This window comes from Saccostrea echinata, unplaced genomic scaffold, assembly GCF_033153115.1.
Source record: "Saccostrea echinata isolate AGI-Se365-2 ecotype Australia unplaced genomic scaffold, CSIRO_AGI_Sech_v1 ptg000023l, whole genome shotgun sequence".
Taxonomy (NCBI): domain Eukaryota; kingdom Metazoa; phylum Mollusca; class Bivalvia; order Ostreida; family Ostreidae; genus Saccostrea; species Saccostrea echinata.
In genome coordinates, this window is record NW_026889772.1 from 12,959,992 (window position 1) to 12,977,565 (window position 17,574).

Here is a 17,574-nt window from a genome sequence, read left to right on the forward strand (position 1 = left end):
TCAGTTTAGATCTTTGCTATTTATAAACGTGTAATATTCAAATCTTCAAGACATCATTATGTTGTTTACTACTTTTTTTCAATTAATTAGTGCATGATAATATCACACCCATTAATTTTTCTGAACACCAATCGGTGTGAGAATTTGATTAATATTCGTCTTGTTAGTTTGGTTTTAAAAATAATACAAACTTTTGTCGATGTATTTTAAAAGCCATTGATTATTATGTTGATATCATTACTTTGAGAAATTATACAGTAGGTTAGGTAATAAAACACTTATTTCATGACAACTCGGGAAACAGTCAGACTGTTGTCCCTCGATAATGGGGAAGACCTGGGAAACTGTTGCCCTCGGCCTTCGGCCTTGGGTAACAGTTTCCCAGGTCTTCCCCATTACCTCGGGACAACAGTTTGACTGTTCCCCTCGTAGTCATGAAATAAGTGTATACTGTGGAATAGTTTTTTGTGCTATTTGCCCATGGTGAAATAGTCATTAAACTATTCACCGGCAGCACTACATTTCCCTCATTTTTCATCTCAAAACCATCTGGTTTGTGGTATTGTGACGTATCCGGTTTATGACGTAACAAAAGTAAAGTCGGTTTCGGTATAATAAAACACCTATTTACTGGCTATGAGGACAATAGCAAGTTTACCGTCCCCCTCGACAGCAAACTATTTCCCTCGGCTGCGCCTCGGGAAATAGTTGCTGTATTGGGGGACGATAAACTTGCTATTGTCCTCATAGCCAGTAAATAGGTATATATATATATATATATATATATATATATATATATATATATATATATATATATATATATATATATATATATATATATATATATATATATATATATATATACACCAGAGTACACCCAACAGACCGGACGTATTTCATAGCTGTCCGGATTTCTTTTTTTACAACTGGTTGAAAACTTCAAATTAAACATGCAACATTGTAAAAACATAGTGTTTGGTATTGTTTAGTAGTAGTGCTAGTTTTTTTATGTTTTTTTTTTGGGTTTTTTTTTTGTTTCTATGTTTCCTTTGTTTTTACGACTTAACTTTTTTCTTTGTCCTGAGGAAGAAGCAGGGCGTCCCGAAAATTTGACAACTTCTATCGTTAAATCTTGTCGTTGGTCATTTTTAGTGCTCTCTCTCTCTCTCTCTCTCTACATGTATATATATATATATATAATGACGACTTCCTTTCGTTGACAATTCAAATGACAACGAGTCGCAATAATTTTTTTGCTAAATACCCAGCGGTAAAGAAGATTTTCAAAATTAAAAAACAAAAACAAAAAACAAAAAACAAAAAAACAAAAACAAAAAAAACAAAACATGTAATGCATTTTCATTTCATATTCAATAGACCCCACACACATAAACCCCTGACCCTGGGGCCACAAATGTTAAAATTTTGGGAAAGGCACCCATGCTCATCATAATCATACACTTAGTTTATCTGCTAAATACCCAGGATCAGAGAGGAAGATTTTCAAAGAATTAATGCAATTCCACTATATTATCAACAGAGCCCAACCATAACCCCGACCAAGGGGCCATTAAATTCACAATTTTGAAAGAGGCACCCTTGCTCATCATTACTATATACTTGGTTTATCTGCTAAATGCCTAGAAGCAGAGAAGAGATTTTCAAATGAATAATACATTTTCACTATCTATTCAATGGACCACCCCCCTCCCCTGACCCAATTTTGGAATAGGCACCCTTGATCAACATAACCATGCACTAAGTTTATCTACTAAATACCCAAGAGCAGAGAAGATTTTCAAACAATTAATGCATTTTCACTGTATAGTCAATAGAGCCCATCCCTAAAATCAAAACCCCTGACCCAGAAGCCATGAAATTCACAATATTGGAAGAGGCACTATTGCTCATCATAACTATGCATTTAGTTTATCTGCAAAATACCCAGTAGCAGAGAAGATTTTCAAAGGAATAATGCATTTTTTTTCTATACATGTATATTCATCAGAACCCAACCCCGGAACCCCTGACACAACGGCCATGAAAATTACATTTTCGGAAATGGCGCCCTTGCTCATCATAACAATGCACTTAGTGTTTTCCTAAAACCCAGAAGCAGAGAAAATTTTCATAGAAATAAATGTACTTTCGCTATATAATCAATGGAGTCCCCCCTCCGCCTTCAGTAGAGCTCCTGACCCTGGGGCCAAAAATTTCACAATTTTTGAAGAGGCACTCTTGCTATCATAATCATGCACTTTGTTTATCTGCTTAGTACCTTGGAACAGAGAAGAAGATTTTCAAATAATTCATTTTCACTATATAATGAAGAGCCCCACCCTAACACCAGAACCAATTGCACAATAGCCATTAAATTCATAATTTTGGAGGAGGCAACCTTGCTCATCATAACTGTATACTTGATTTATCTGCTATATACATGTACTTAGAAGCAGAGGAGATTTTTAGAGAAATAATTCCCTTTCTCTATATAATCAAGACCCCCCTCCTACAGAACCCCTCACTCTGGGGCCACAAATTTCATAATTTTGAAAGAGGCACCTTTGATCATCATTACCATGCACCTAATTTATCTGCTTTATATACAGTGATAAAGAATATTTTTAAAAATTTATGCATTTTCATTATATGATCATTAGAGCCCACCCTAACTCCAGAACCCCTGACCTTTGGGCCAAGAATTTTACAATTTTGGTAGTTACAATCATGCCAACAGTTTGACTGCTTGATGTTCAAGAGGAAAGAAGAAGATTTTGAAGGATAGCACTAATTTTTAGCCCCAACCTGAGACCCCCCCCCCCTCCGGGGGGGGGGGGACTAGGGCTGGGTGGCTGGATGTCGACTGGAAATTTCGTATTGCGATATTTTTACTGTATTGCGATATGTATTGCAATATTTTCAATGACAGTTAAAATGCTCTTTTTCCAATTGTATTAACCTCCATCTATAAGCAACGGTTGTAAAACTGTTATGAATACATTGTTACAAAAATATTTTTGTTGATTTCACTACAGTTTTGGAACGAAATACAACCATACACAGCAACCTTACTGTTTGGTTACCGTTTAGTACTGTGTGGCAGGACTGAAAACGTTCTGACATAAATTTCATATTTTTACCTAAGAAATTTAAAGCCCAAGCAGTTTGCCGGTACATCGGTACTTGAAAAACGTATCTCAGTACGATATTTTTTGTTAATGAATTGCAATATACCGGAATATTGATTATTGCGCAGCCCTAGCAGGGACCATGAAATTTACAATTTTTGTTCCCCAACACTCATAGATATTCTATGCCAAAATTGATTAAAATTGGTTCAGCGATTGCAGAGAAGAAGCTGCAAACGTTCGACGCACGGTGATGGATGAAAACAGATAGCAATAGGTCACCTGAGTCACTCAGGTGACCTAAAAAAAAGTCAAAGAACCAATGGGGTGGGGTCGGGGGGTTGGGTCCATCCCCAAGCACCTGTGAAGAAAACGATGAAAAATCTATTCTATTTCCATAAAAAAATATTTCTCGACGGAATTTTATGAAAAAAAAAAAAATCAAAAACAAATTTATTTTGCATTATATTCATTCAATGAATCATACAATTTGTTGAAATTCAATTTCCAGCGGATCATTATGTTTATGTCGCATTTAAAACTTTTTATTTGACTATTAAATTCTGGATTAAATTTAGTTCAGATAATTTTTTTATGCAGGTATTTTCATTTAATTCCATTTCTTTCAAATGCATGTATTTTGATCCATGACAGTAACAGCCTCTCTGGTATGCTTCAGTTTGTAAAGTTATAAAGACTTACTATAGTGATATGAATGTGCATGATGAATTCTCTATCCGAACACCCATACCAAAGACCTTCCAACTCAATAAACATTACATAAGATATTCCATTAACCATCATTTTGGTCTTTCCCCAGAGACTGATATATTTTTATTCTCCAACACCACAAGATGCTAAAAATGATCTTTTAATGCATAAAATATATTTTCATTAGGTCAGCCAAATATTTAGAAATAAACATTGTAAAGGTACACAACATGGAAAAACTAACTATTCCTTAGATGCACCATCAAAGTTAATAATCTGGTCTCAATTTATACATCACCTTGGACATTTCAAGGTCTTTAAACACTCAATGTCTAGTAGAAACATGACACATTGTACATATTTTAAATAACCACTATTTTATTTCCTTTTAAGGGCATCAGTCTGTTTTTACAATTCTTAAGAAAAAATATAAAGAAATAGGATTTCATTGTTTTATTATTGATTAAAAATGACAAGTTTGTTGACATTTCCACTATAATTAATTGCACTTGTTCATGGCAAAGAGATGATAAAAAAAGACTTAAATTATAACTGCTACAATGTGTTCATTACAGCATTCCAAATATATACAGTATTTACACTATAAATATAACATCAATGAATTTAAATGAATTCAATAATGAAAGTAAAGTACAATTACCATGGAAACCTAAGGAATGTTTCCTTCTAGTTGGTGAAACTCTGGAACTCTCACATGACCATCACAAACTTAACTGTACACAAAGAATAATCTCCCTTGAAAGTTCTATACTTTGTAGAAACTTTCTTCCATCATTCAATGAAAACATTACATATACACAGTAAATGTTGAAATAACTATTAGAAGCACATATTAAAACATAATGATGCCATTTCTTTCTTGCACAACAAAAAAATATAAAAACAAAAGCACATATTAAAATGTTTGAACAAATCAGCACTCCACAATGAGGACAGGCCAGTCACAATGAGGACTTTTAAACTCAGGCCACTTAGCACCAATCTGCCACAACTAAAACATTTAGCACAAATCTACATTTTGTGTTCAATTAACTGAGATCTACCATAATTTTGTTACATTCCTTGCTAAACGAAACAAAAAGTCTTATCACAAACAAAGTATTAGCTTGTTTGCCTCATATTCAAATAAAAATAGTTTAAAGCTTTTATTCCAGTGTAATTGCATAATTGATGAATGTTGTTTGTCCTGATACAGAATTGACCTCCTACAGAGCTGTTTCCTCTGCTCGCCTCTCTCCCTGATCCATTAGGCTGGATCGACTTCCGTGTGTGTTTTCGTAACGAGCCTGTTCTGTGCACTCATCTCTTACTCTGGTCAGCAGCCTCTGAAGCTCGCGATTATTTGGAGCTAACTTCAATGCTTCCTTTAGATCCTCCACTGCAGACGAAAACTGTCTGCAAAAAAGAGACAAATATTTCTTTCCTTTCTCCTTTTTATTATGACTAAGGAGTGTGGTTAAAGATAAACAAATGAGAATGTTGATAGTCTGGGCACTTAGCAAATATATATCAAAGAGTATAATATTAAGCAAATAGATATTCCTACCTGTCATCTCTCTTGGCTCGAGCTCGAGCATAGTATCCCTCAAAACATTTATTTTTGATCTGCAATGCCTGTGTGGCCAGTTCTATGGCTGACTGACAGTCCTGGAAAGTAAAAATTGATACAGAGTGAATAGGTAAGTACTGAATACAATCCTCTGTACACTGCTATGAGTTGTATACAAGTTACAATAAGTGAACTGTCTCTTACATTGAGTTTGCGTTTACATCTGGAGAGGTTGAGAAGGAGATTCAGCTTCAGGTCTTTGAAAGTGCGTGAGTCCTCTACTATTCTGTCCTCGGGGAATTTCTTCAGGGCGTACTGGTATCTCTGTGCTGCCTCCCTGATACGATTTTTCTGCATTCACAAATAAAAATCAAATTTAACATTAACTTACATACAGTTTTACATCATACACGCTAAATACTCAGAAACATTCGAAACTCCACAGCTTTGCTGCTAAAAATACTGATTGAAAAAAAAAAAAAAATGTTCAAGTTAAGAAACCTTTTCAGTTGTTAAATAAACAAACAATTATTTTGTATACAAAATGTTCAACATATGCATAATTTTATATTTGCAAGGTAAAATGAGTAAGAGTGATGTCCCCTACTTTATACAATACATTCCCGTCCTCCATCAGTTTATTTAACAGCAGTAAGAGAACATCAGGCTTTCCTGCTGCCACGGCCCACGTCGTCTGACCCAGCTTAGCCCCCTTCTTCAGGAAACACACCACCACTGCCGTGTTCCTCCTGTCAATAGCTCGGTCCAAAGCTCTCATTCCATTCTGGTCAGCATGCTCTATTTGCCCTCCTCTCTCTATCAGGGCTTGTACCTTAAATTTAGTTTGCACTTATTTAAATGCAATTTTTATCTTAAGAGTTTCAAAAGAGTGCAACAATTCTTCTACAGTTTATAACAATATCTGATTTTACATCTACACTCTATACATACTACTTGAGCATCCCCATGGAATGCTGCCAATTGAAGAGGAGTTCTCCCCCTTCTGTCCACATGATGGAGGTTAGCTCCCTTGTCTAGGAGGGTTTGTATAATATGATGGTGTCCCTTCAGACAGGCCCAACAGAGGGCAGTCAGTCCCTCCTTATCCACTTGGTGCAAGGAACTTCCTGAAATCAAAGAAGGAAGTTTGAATGTACCTTGAAATTCAGTGAAACAAAAATTCCTTAATATTTATTATTGATATTTAGACACCACAAACGTTTAGTTACTCATTTTCATCATAAGGCAGTTCAGGCTTGCATAACCAGAATAATAGGTAATTACTCGTACCTCTGGCTAGCAGCATCTCCAGTACACCAATATGGCCTTTGTAGGCTGCTATCATCAGAGGTGTTCTACCATGTTTGTCTGTCTGTTCCAAGGAGGATCCCATTCCTAAAAGTAGGTCAGCCACATCCCAGTGACCAGCATCCACGGCACAAAGAAGGGGGGTCAGACTTTTATTGTTAGGTTGATGCAGACTAGCTCCCTGATCTATGAGGAACAATACCACATCTTTGTGGCCATGTCCACAGGCTGCAGTCAAGGCTACAATACCAAAGATAGGTTAAAATTCATTCTGTTTTATATCTTTGTATACAGTTTTGCATCTTATCAGTAGAATTTTTCTTCAGTTTCTGAATACTTCCTCAAAGGTTTTTGGTTAAGAATTCTGATTTTTAAACTCTCCTGATTATTTGGACATATTTCATACCTGTTTCACCAAGTAAAGTATCACAGTAGTTAATTCCAAACCCATCTGCAGTAGCAGAGTAGTTATGTAACAGGAAGTCAATTATCTGCAAGATCACAATAGGTAAATTCAGTACAAAAACACAACTGTTGTACAATATCACTTCAAGAACACAGTAGATCTATATAAACTTTCTAACAATTGCTGGAGATACTGCACAAGACCCTTACATTGGCGTGTCCAGTAGCGGCTGATGCCACCATAGCTTGCTGCAGGGCTTCCACTTTAGTTAGTTGACCATCATATTCTGACCAATCACATTGCAGAAGATAGATGAGGGCATCCAAGTGACCATGCATGGCAGCATGGACGGCCGGACACTGACCGCTCTTATCCACATGAGACAGCTACAAAAATATTTAAAAAAGTTGTAAAATACATCAGCTGTGCATGTTTTGAAACACAACTAATCATTCACTGATTACAGTAGCATATTCAGGGAAAAGATATTCAAGTAATTCTCTATCAGCCAGAAAAAAATGTGTACATATATTGTATAACTTGTTATTTTAGCAACCAGTAAATTTAGCAATTTTATTTTCAAATTTGGCATTTATCATTAGTGTGATTAATTTTTAGAGATTTTTGGGATCTCTATTTGTTCTCTATGACAACAGATCAAATCTTTAGTGACATTCATATTTAGCAATGCCAAAATAAGATGGTCGCTAAAACTTTCCGTTATATGGTACAATATATAACATATCTAGCTGTCTCTTTACCCTCGCATTCCTCTGACACAGCATACGTAAGATTTCTGTATGTCCAGCGCTGGCCGCGTAACACAATGCTGACATACCACTGTCCGACACTGCATCGACACTGGCGCTGAATTCCAGGAGGAGGGACACCATGTCCGTGAATCCCTCCTTAGCTGCAACACACATGATAGGGGAGTTGTTCTGGTATGGGGTCCTTGTGTTGGGGTTAGCTCCAGACAGAAGAATCAGCCTACTCACCTACAGCACATAATAACCTCATGTTTTACAAGTTCAAATACTGCTTATAATTATAACTGTCATATAAGTTACATGTACACTGAAAATATTAATCAGTCTAGTGACCATGACTTAAACTTTTTAGTCTACATTTACAAATACTTGATTGTTTATTGATTGTTGCCAATAATAAAAGCTAACCTTGACATTTGGAGAGAAGAGGTTCCGATGTGAGGCCAGGGCAGCATTAAGACTCTCCGAACTGAGGGCCATCCAATACGCCTGCATATCACGTGAGGAGTAGCCACGCTGCTTACTGACCGTTTTGTAGATGTGGGCTTTTAAAATGTGGTGCCCTAACTCTATGGTCTTATCTGCATTGAGTGGTGCCATAATCCTAGACAACTTGAAAGATACCAGAGCATGGCCATGTCTGAAATGAAAATATACACATTAACTCATACAATTATTGCATATTATTCATAAACATGAAAGATGTGTGAAAATTATAAAGATCTCAATATTTAAGCAACTTTTAAGATTTCAAAAATTGAAAATATTTGATATTTTTCTAGTCCCAGATTCCACCTATAATGTCTACCTCTAAACCCACAATAAATTTTATTTTTGATACACAATATAAATAAACATGTACACTACTCTAAATTACAACATTTAAATCTGTTTTTGATTTGCTTTTCATCCATAGATCTGTTACTCCTTTGATAGTATTTTTTTCTCTGTTTGTGAAGCAAGCACAATAGCATTGAGGAGATCTAGTTTGCACAGATTCACACTATGAAGAAATACAACATCCTAACAGCAATGCTGTATATGATTAGGCAAAAAATCACAACGGTGACTCCAAAAAATAATGTCTCCATTATACAATGATCATCATCTTTTTTACATATATTTGTTATTTTGTGCAAAATATATACGGTAGTACATGTTGTGATTTGTTGAACTAATGTTTACGTAAATATGTACCGATATATAAAATTATAAATATATAAATGTAATTTGTGACATGATGATGACTGTGACAAAATGAAACCATTAAGCAAACAGAATCAACAAAGGGAAAAGTGCATTCTGGGTAAAATGCAGACATCTATGAATAAGGCTGGTATCATGCAGTTTAGTGGTCATTATATTCAGCAGATTTTAGCAAATAATAAATCAAAAAGACTGACTACAAAATCAATTCAAAGTACTAGTAAAAGTTTCAAATTAATCGCGTAGCCAGTTTAGTATCCATGGTAACCACAAATGAAAGGAAGAACCCAAAAACGTAGATATACATGTATATAGCTATGTGTTCACCTTGGGTCAAATTCTGCACCACTGGAGGAACCAAAAACAAAAACAGGACCAATAAGAATACAACAGCATCATATATTAGTATAAACACATGTAGTATTTCATATTACAGCATTAAGATAAATAAGAAAACAGCCATGGGTTGAATGTAAATATAATAACTGAAGCGTACATAAGGTAGGAGTAAGGTGTTTTATGTTTTACCAAATATAACAACAGCTGATGTGTGAGTGGGAGATAAATTTCGTTATTAATGTGATGAAAAAAATATCAACTTGATAAGGACACATGCTCTGTTTCTATTTTGTGTATCAGCAGAAAAAAATTTGAAAGGAAAATATGGATGGGATGAAAAACGAAAGTAAATTAAAATCTCACCGAAGATCACAGAGAAATTTAGGATTATCCACTTCGTCACGGCGAATTAGCCACTCCCTGAAGGCGGGGTGGAAGAACATGTAGGTGGAGTCTTTACGCAGAAATAAAAATCCCTGGAGCATGCTCATTCTCTGGGTGAATTCTTCCCAGGGCAGGAAGTGCTCCGTATAACCCGAGTTTATGGTGTCATAAATCTCCTCCAAGTTCATGGGGTACAGAGTGGACAAACACACAGCCAAAATGGGAGAAACTTTCTCAAAGGATCTCACACTTTGGAATTTCAAGTTGAAATGTAATAGGAACACCTCTGAGATGTTCATGGGTAAAATCCTATAGTTTGAACTTTTAAGCACTAGGTGTCCTCGCTCTATCAGGTCCAAGGTCATCTTACAGAACAGGAAGGAACCCTTACTCAGTGTCTGTAGATGATGACAGAACTTGACTTGTGTAGACTGTTCTAATTTACCATTCAAAGAAATATTGTTTACAATACTGGGGCTGGTTTCAATCCTGTGGTTCACATAATCTATAAGGTCCTTGCCTATTAGGTCATTGCTTTGGTCACGGTCAATACAAACAGTGGTAAAACAAAGGTCTTTGGTGATATCTACCAAAGAAGAATGCACAGTTAAAACTAACTTCAGCCACGGAGGGAACTGTTCTACATGCCGACATAAAAATGAGGCTATAGTATCACCATAATCAGGCTTATGAAACTCAGCCTCATTCAAAGAGTCTATCACAATCAAACAACTGTCTGATGTTATTTTGCCATCTGCTTTTAACAACTCTAAAGGATCAAGGATTCCTTTAATGAAAGCACTGGATGGGTTCTGTACACACTCCTTCAGACTCAGTACATGTTGTAGCTGTGGATCTTGTAGAAGCAGCTCATGAAAGGAGGAGAGTTGTGGTGCCTGTGTCAAACGTGCCGCCAGACTGTGGACAAACTCCGGGACCAAACATGTGATGTTGTTGTCTGCCTGACAGAAATGGAAAGCTACCACCTGGGATCCCAGACTTCTCAGACAGTCGTAGGTGAGGTCAGAGGAGGAGGCACTAAGGCCGTGGGACAGAGTGGATTTCGGACTGTAATTCGTCAAACCATTGTACACCATTTTATCTCGATTTATTTTGTGTTCATTTCCTGAAAATACAGAAAATTACCTTTGATAAAACACATCATCAGCAATAAACTTTAAATATGGTCTCATTGATAGTATAATGATGTAGAACAAATTATAAAATCCAAGGTAATTTTTTCCTTTCTTTTCAATATCTTGCCGAGTACTATATTGACCTTCTACAAGTCCACTCCTGCCATCAGTGAACACACTGCAGTCCACTAACTGTTCTATAATGGCTGTTTTTCCTGCACCTATACCCCCAGTCAGGACCACTCCTCTTACCCTGTCTATGGTGGGCTCGCTGTTCAGAGCCTGAAGTAACAACACAAACAAAGGTCACAGAAAACCCACAGTATAAATAAGACAACAATTACAACTGTTCTAGTCTTATAGCCTGTTTTTCATAAAAAGAGTAGAAAGGATATTTATTGAGATTTTTATCAAGTTTTATATCAAATTTCATACAATATTCTATGTGTAAAAAAGTTAATACCATTTCTATGTCCTTGAACAGCCATTCCCTCCCTACAAATAAGGCTTTCCCCTCATTATGGGGCACCTCAAAAGGTAAGGCTTTGAGTCTAATTTGTGGTGGTTTGATTGGTGTAATGTTGATACGACGTTCACTTGAGTGACCTATTGTAGCACGAGCAGAGGACCTGCGGAAGTTTCCTCTCTTGCCAAACAAATCCTCTATTTGTCCTGGTGTTGAGGCTGCAAAGTGAATTAATGATAAGCAATGGACTATGGTGTTTATATGAAATATATTTCCTTTTTCTTGTACCTATATCACTTACTTTTCAATAACTACAAAATCAAAACTATTTCAATCATAAATGCTTTGATCACACCAATAAGATCTGTCATTGTTTAGCTTTAGAATCTTTCTTAGGACTTCCTTACTTGTGATGGAGTGAGGCCGCTGTGTTGTGGTGTGGGGACTCATACTGTTCCCAGTACTAGTAGACATGAATGAGTGCATACTTTCTGCACTGGGGTCCCTGCTTGTAAAGAGGGACTCGGTACCCATCCTAATTCCAGCATAGTGGCCCCTCTCACTACCAGAGGAAGCTGAATTTTATAACACATTTATTAGTATTAGTAATTGTACCCATTGATAAATATAGTAATGTATAATAATCTGTACAAACTGTGAATCCATTACTAGTATCAAGTACCACGGTGTTAGATTATCAAAAGCAGTGACATATTTGGCAATAACACATTGTGACAATGTTATAAGTTACTAGTTCATGATTACCAGTGAGAGTTGACAGAGGGCTGGTGTCAGAGATCCCCCGGTCTGGGGTGGAGATTCCTCTCTCAGGGGTTGCCTCATTACTGCCTAAAGATGACACGCTGGTAAATGTTTCCTCTGTCACCTGATGTCCTTGTTTACCTTTACGAGTCAACATAGGTGACATCTGACCTGGGTCATTGGAAGTTCGACCTTTGTCTGAGAGTAACAAACCCAGTCTGACCATAAGGTCATTCTGTGCAACATCTGGAGAGGGAGGAGGGGGATCTGTAGAAAATTAACATACTCTTGATTAAAGCAGCCCATAAATTCAGTTTCCCTACTGAGAAATGTTATTTCTTTATCTGACTTCAAATTTAAACAGTATGAGTTTATCTGCAATTATTTTACATATGAATAGTTTTCACTGAACCATATGAACATGTATTGGAGAAAAAAAAAATCTAAAAAGCTCCTACCTAGATGATCATTTAAATCCAGAGCAGGTCCCTCCCTATCTAACCTTGACAACTCATCAAGGTCATCATAAGGTGTTAGACTAGGGTCTGCACTGGGATCTGATGGAGCAATGGCTGCTGAATCTGACATGTTACTCTTCTGTGATGAAGGTACAGATGGTGGTGGGTTGGGGCCAGTTGGAGACAGTGATATAGGTTTGAAGAATCTAGGTTTGGATGCAGGAACTTGTGGCTCAGGTATCTGTTTTCCACCTACAATTAATTTTTTTTATCAGGTATAGCTGAGATTAATTAGTTGTACCATAAATTTTGAGCTGCAAGTTGCTTACATCTGATTTGACTTGATTCCAAGTAATCTAACTTTATCAAGAGCGCACCAGTGTATGTTTCAAATGTGCAATTCACCATTTAAAAAAAAAAGTAGTCAAAAACCTGGCAATTAAAACATTATCATGAACAAGCATGTAATCACAGCAAAAATGGTAGGCTTTACAGATAGTTAAGCTTTGGAAAAGTTCCTGTCTAATACACATCTGGTATGAATGAGATTCTCAGTGATGAACAATTACAAAACCTACATGTCAATTCAAACTCCAACTGCGCAAATTGAACCTACATTTTGTAGCAATTACTGTATTTTTACATTAAAAACAAAGTCTAACAAAATTTTCTGGTTTCTTGGCTTCCTATCCCATTGAAAACAAGCCATGCTTTAGTTTACTATTATACCAAAGCTATATGAATGAAAAATAGAGGATCCATTAATAAAAAAGAAGCCCAAAACTTGCTCATATTACATGCCTGATTACCTTTCTCATTAGATACAGATGAAGACACCTTTGATCCCTCAGTTTCATTTTCTACACAATCCATCATGTGATTAGTTTTCTCCATTGAACAGTTTTTATCATCCAAGAGTCACTAATCTAAAGCATTAGAGTCACTGACTCCTCAAGGGTAGCAAAACACAGGCAGATTCTTAACAATACTTACACATCGTTTTTTGTGAAAAATTAACACAGGAGGCTTATCAATACACTGATGAGAAATCCACACATTTAATTAATGTTTCTACCAAGTACATGCTTGTAAAGTCTGCATGCATCTCTTGCATTTGAATCTCCTGTAACAAGTACCTGTATTGCTTATAGAACACTCCCAGAACAATCCACTGTTTGGAAAAATACAAATTTCATAAGAAAATGCTTGTCTCCAGAGAAAGACAAACTTGAAGAAATCAATGCATTTTACGTAGTGTCTGAATGTCACACTGGGTTTGTCTTTGGAGCACAGTCTGAGAACATTTGGCAATGATGTGCATTACAAGTGACAAAGGCCATCAATTCCAAAGACTACATATAGCCTCCAGCAAATCATCCACAAGCCCTCCAATTTCATTTAATTTTAGACCTCTCCACTAAATCTTGTAGCCACTTTTTTGAAGTATTGATTTTTTTTCTTTGAATAAAAAAAAAAGATTTTTTTTTTGTGTTTAGTTTGTAATCAATAACCATCTTGGCAAGCATGTGTCATGCAATTACAAAGAAGGTCTTATCAAAAACAGATGCTTTGTCATGTTTTCTCATTTCTATGGAAATGACTGCTTTTACTGTCTCTCCATACAAACTCATCTATATTACTGTCATCTAGGATCCAGGTCTGGGGGGCAAACCTAGCATTAACTGCCTAGTGGGGGGCAACCTTCACTATCAGTGACCTGATCGATCCCTTATCTCAGTCCGAAGGTCACAGTGAGTCGACAGAACCACACTCACTAAATATACATTTATTTTGGTGTCTGTTAAAATTATTTCATCAAAATATGTATTCAAAATGACAAAAATAGAAGATGAAAAAAATATTTTAAAAAATTGGTTTGATTCATGTAATACAAGGGATATATATACATGTATATACTAATGAGTAAGCAACTCATAAGTAACTATAAGTTCGTTTACTTGCCCAAAATGTTACACACAACCTTGCATGTTTTTTTCAAACTACATTTTAATCTCAGTAAAATTTTTGATTTTAGATAAATGTAATCTTTTCTTTTTGTTGATAGGGATGGATATTTAATAAATTTTGAAACATACATCGTAAGAAAAAAATTAAAATATAAGTAAACAACCACTAAAATTTGGTGAAATTTCGGAAATATGGCCGATCTAAGCTTATTGTATTGATTTTGAAATTAAAATGTAATTATACTAAGATAAGGAGAATAAAACAGTACAAACGACATATTTTTAATAATATTTGATGGATAATTAAAGGTTTTGTTCTGATATAATATTTGATAACATTACAGATATATTTAATTAAATTGACTGTATGACATATGAAATCCTGTAATTTGCTAGATATCACAAGGGTTGCCTATTCCGTTGGTATAAAGGTGCCTGGTAATACTCAAGTTCTCAAAGTCTTAAAATTGTGATCCAGTGATGTTGGTTTTTTTCTGACAAAATTGTGATCTAGTGATGTTGGTTTTCCGACAATCTCGTATATATAATAAGAAAATTGTGGAAAATGCAATAAAAATCTCAAAGGCTAACACTTATGTGTTCACACACAAAATATCTTCACAACCAAATCTAAGTAAATATAGAGACTTTTTATATGTCACTATAATATGTCAAGTGTTTGGAAATTTTCAATTTTTATGCAGAGATGAAAGGGGTGTGGCACATGTACTAAAAACAATGTTTTTTTTATGGTAGATTCCCTATTTCATTAAGATTTCAAAAATTAGTTGGTAACTTACCATGGTAGACATTTGAGAGGGACAGAGATGTGGGTGTTGATTTGGAGGGTGTGGTTTGGGTGGAAATCTCCGTTCTCATCTGAGGGGTAAAATGACCATTGGTCTTCATCCTGGGACGATTACTGTATGGAGAGATATCACTGCTTTGTCTAATGTGATGGCCTGCTCCTGTGGGATCTAAAAACATTTTACAAAATTTTCATAGTAGACAAAATTTACCATCTAAACAAGACAGCTGAAATACAATATGTGAAGTATTTACCATGTATTTTCATGATGTACATATTAAAAATCAAAATACTGTAAACCACCTATTATTTGCGTCATCTTTTATCCGCGATTCGTCAGTTTGAAATCAATCAGCGACAATTAATTTTCGCGACTGAGGAATTATTCTATACAAATACAAAGCAAAATAAATGGTTCGTGGCCATTAATATTTGCGAGTTAAAATAGATCACGAAACTTACCAATATTTCTCGCACGCGAATAGAAGTTGGTTTACAGTATTTTCTTTTTCCCTAAGAGGGTGCCTTAACTAACAATTTATTTGACAAAGCATTCCACATTTTTTTGATGAACTGAAATATGTGTGCTTCGCAAATATTTTATTTCACCATACAAGGTGCAGAAACAACACTGTTTTATATCAAGGTAGAATCTATATGACATTTCAACTAAATTAATTACTAAAGCTTGAATTTTTCTGTATACTTTTTCAAAAATTTTAAAACTGTCTGAATATTTTAATATATCTGTTGGAATTCAGAAACAGGTAAGTTACCTAGAACACCTTGATTTGCTAGTTTAGCTTTTGTACTCACTGTTTTCACAGATTCGACAGGTATCGTAGGTGAACATGCAGCTGTAACATTTGGCGTGTCCACAGGTGTCAATCAGTCGACGCTTCTTCCCTTTGTCAAAGGGCATGTGACACAGGGGACAGCAGTCCACGGCTTGTTGATCCATAGTCAGGTCACGCAAAATGTCAACGTCTGAAAATATAAAAACCACGAATATAGTGCTCTTTCTGAGTGTCCTCCTTCATTCCACGACACACCTATTACTAGTGTCCTCTTTCCTTACAGTCAAAACTTCTAGATAATATTGTATCCTAAACTTTTAAGTATGCAAGACTGAACATGATGAAAAAGATCCACACACTCAAAAAAAAAAACAAAACAATTTTTTTTCCGTATTCGTTTTCCACTGTATCACAACTAACTGAATACAAAACAGACAAGAGGACTTTTCACCCTGAGAGCACAAACTTGTCATTTGGCTCTTCAAATGTTCAAAGTCTCAATTTCAATTCTTATAATTGTTTAAGTTGTTCTTTCCTTTTCACAAACTAAAGAGAACCACTTGTTCCTAGCCTTGTGAAGAGAACAAGACACAACATAAACTTGATGTTGTTTTACAACAAATCAGAACTCTTAAATAAAGGTGGTTACAATATTGGCAAGAGTTTTTGAATAAAAACAGATGTTTGGAGTAATTAAACAAAGGATCTAATAATACAGTTAACTTTGGCATGGTTTTCTTTTTATGTTGTAATGTTTCAAATGTGTTCTTATTTATCAAAACAGACATGCAGTTAATTAGTGTATAGCAAATCTTGTTATTTTTTGACAGTTGTAAACAAAAAAACTTATTTCTGGTTGAAATTTCAGTTTACATTTATCATTTCCTAACTATTTTTTTTTTACTTAGCATATGAAGAATTACAACATAGTTTGCTTTTCAGTCATAAAAACAACTACAAGGAATAAAAGACACACAGCACCCAAAAAGCCAATTTATCGTTCAATGATGTACAAGATTTCTGCCCACTCGTCAGCTAATCAGTCTGTGCAATATTTGCTGCACATTAATCCTACGCCCAATGCTCCAATACTTCTAAAACCACAAAGTGACACAGACCAGCCCTAATCTAACTGTATCAAGCTCTGGCATCACATCAAGGAATGAATTAGCCACTGACAGAAGAATATAGAGAAAGGACGGTGTTTATCTAACAAAATTAATTAGCTGAGGAAGCAGGCAGTCTTGTGTCACTGCATTAAGCTTTACCAGATTTTCCCCCCTTTCTTTTAAACAGATTAAATCAACTTTTTTTCCAAGTTGACTTGAAATAAATTCAGCAACATTCATTATAAACTA

The 17,574-nt window shown here is 35.5% G+C and overlaps 1 protein-coding gene across 4 annotated transcripts in view; it reads right to left on the reverse strand.

Annotated features, from left to right (window-relative positions):
- Positions 1-4,305: 4,305 nt before the first annotated feature.
- LOC133191217 (protein TANC2-like) overlaps positions 4,306-17,574 on the reverse strand; it is a 40,153-nt gene continuing 26,884 nt past the window's right edge. For 2 of the 4 annotated variants that reach the window (XM_061326955.1, XM_061326957.1), the window contains 19 exons: positions 16,236-16,406; positions 15,412-15,588; positions 12,645-12,896; positions 12,190-12,453; positions 11,832-11,999; positions 11,422-11,642; positions 11,102-11,240; positions 9,802-10,948; positions 9,427-9,447; positions 8,302-8,533; positions 7,885-8,121; positions 7,333-7,509; positions 7,124-7,208; positions 6,700-6,957; positions 6,361-6,536; positions 6,017-6,241; positions 5,614-5,760; positions 5,407-5,507; positions 4,306-5,255 (listed from right to left, as the gene is read on the reverse strand). In XM_061326955.1, the coding sequence (XP_061182939.1) occupies positions 5,066-5,255; positions 5,407-5,507; positions 5,614-5,760; positions 6,017-6,241; positions 6,361-6,536; positions 6,700-6,957; positions 7,124-7,208; positions 7,333-7,509; positions 7,885-8,121; positions 8,302-8,533; positions 9,427-9,447; positions 9,802-10,948; positions 11,102-11,240; positions 11,422-11,642; positions 11,832-11,999; positions 12,190-12,453; positions 12,645-12,896; positions 15,412-15,588; positions 16,236-16,406 (4,388 nt within the window). In that variant the 3' untranslated portion in view covers positions 4,306-5,065. The remainder of the gene's footprint in view (positions 5,256-5,406; positions 5,508-5,613; positions 5,761-6,016; positions 6,242-6,360; positions 6,537-6,699; positions 6,958-7,123; positions 7,209-7,332; positions 7,510-7,884; positions 8,122-8,301; positions 8,534-9,426; positions 9,448-9,801; positions 10,949-11,101; positions 11,241-11,421; positions 11,643-11,831; positions 12,000-12,189; positions 12,454-12,644; positions 12,897-15,411; positions 15,589-16,235; positions 16,407-17,574) is intronic. The other 2 variants (XM_061326958.1, XM_061326956.1) reach the window with 2 other exon arrangements.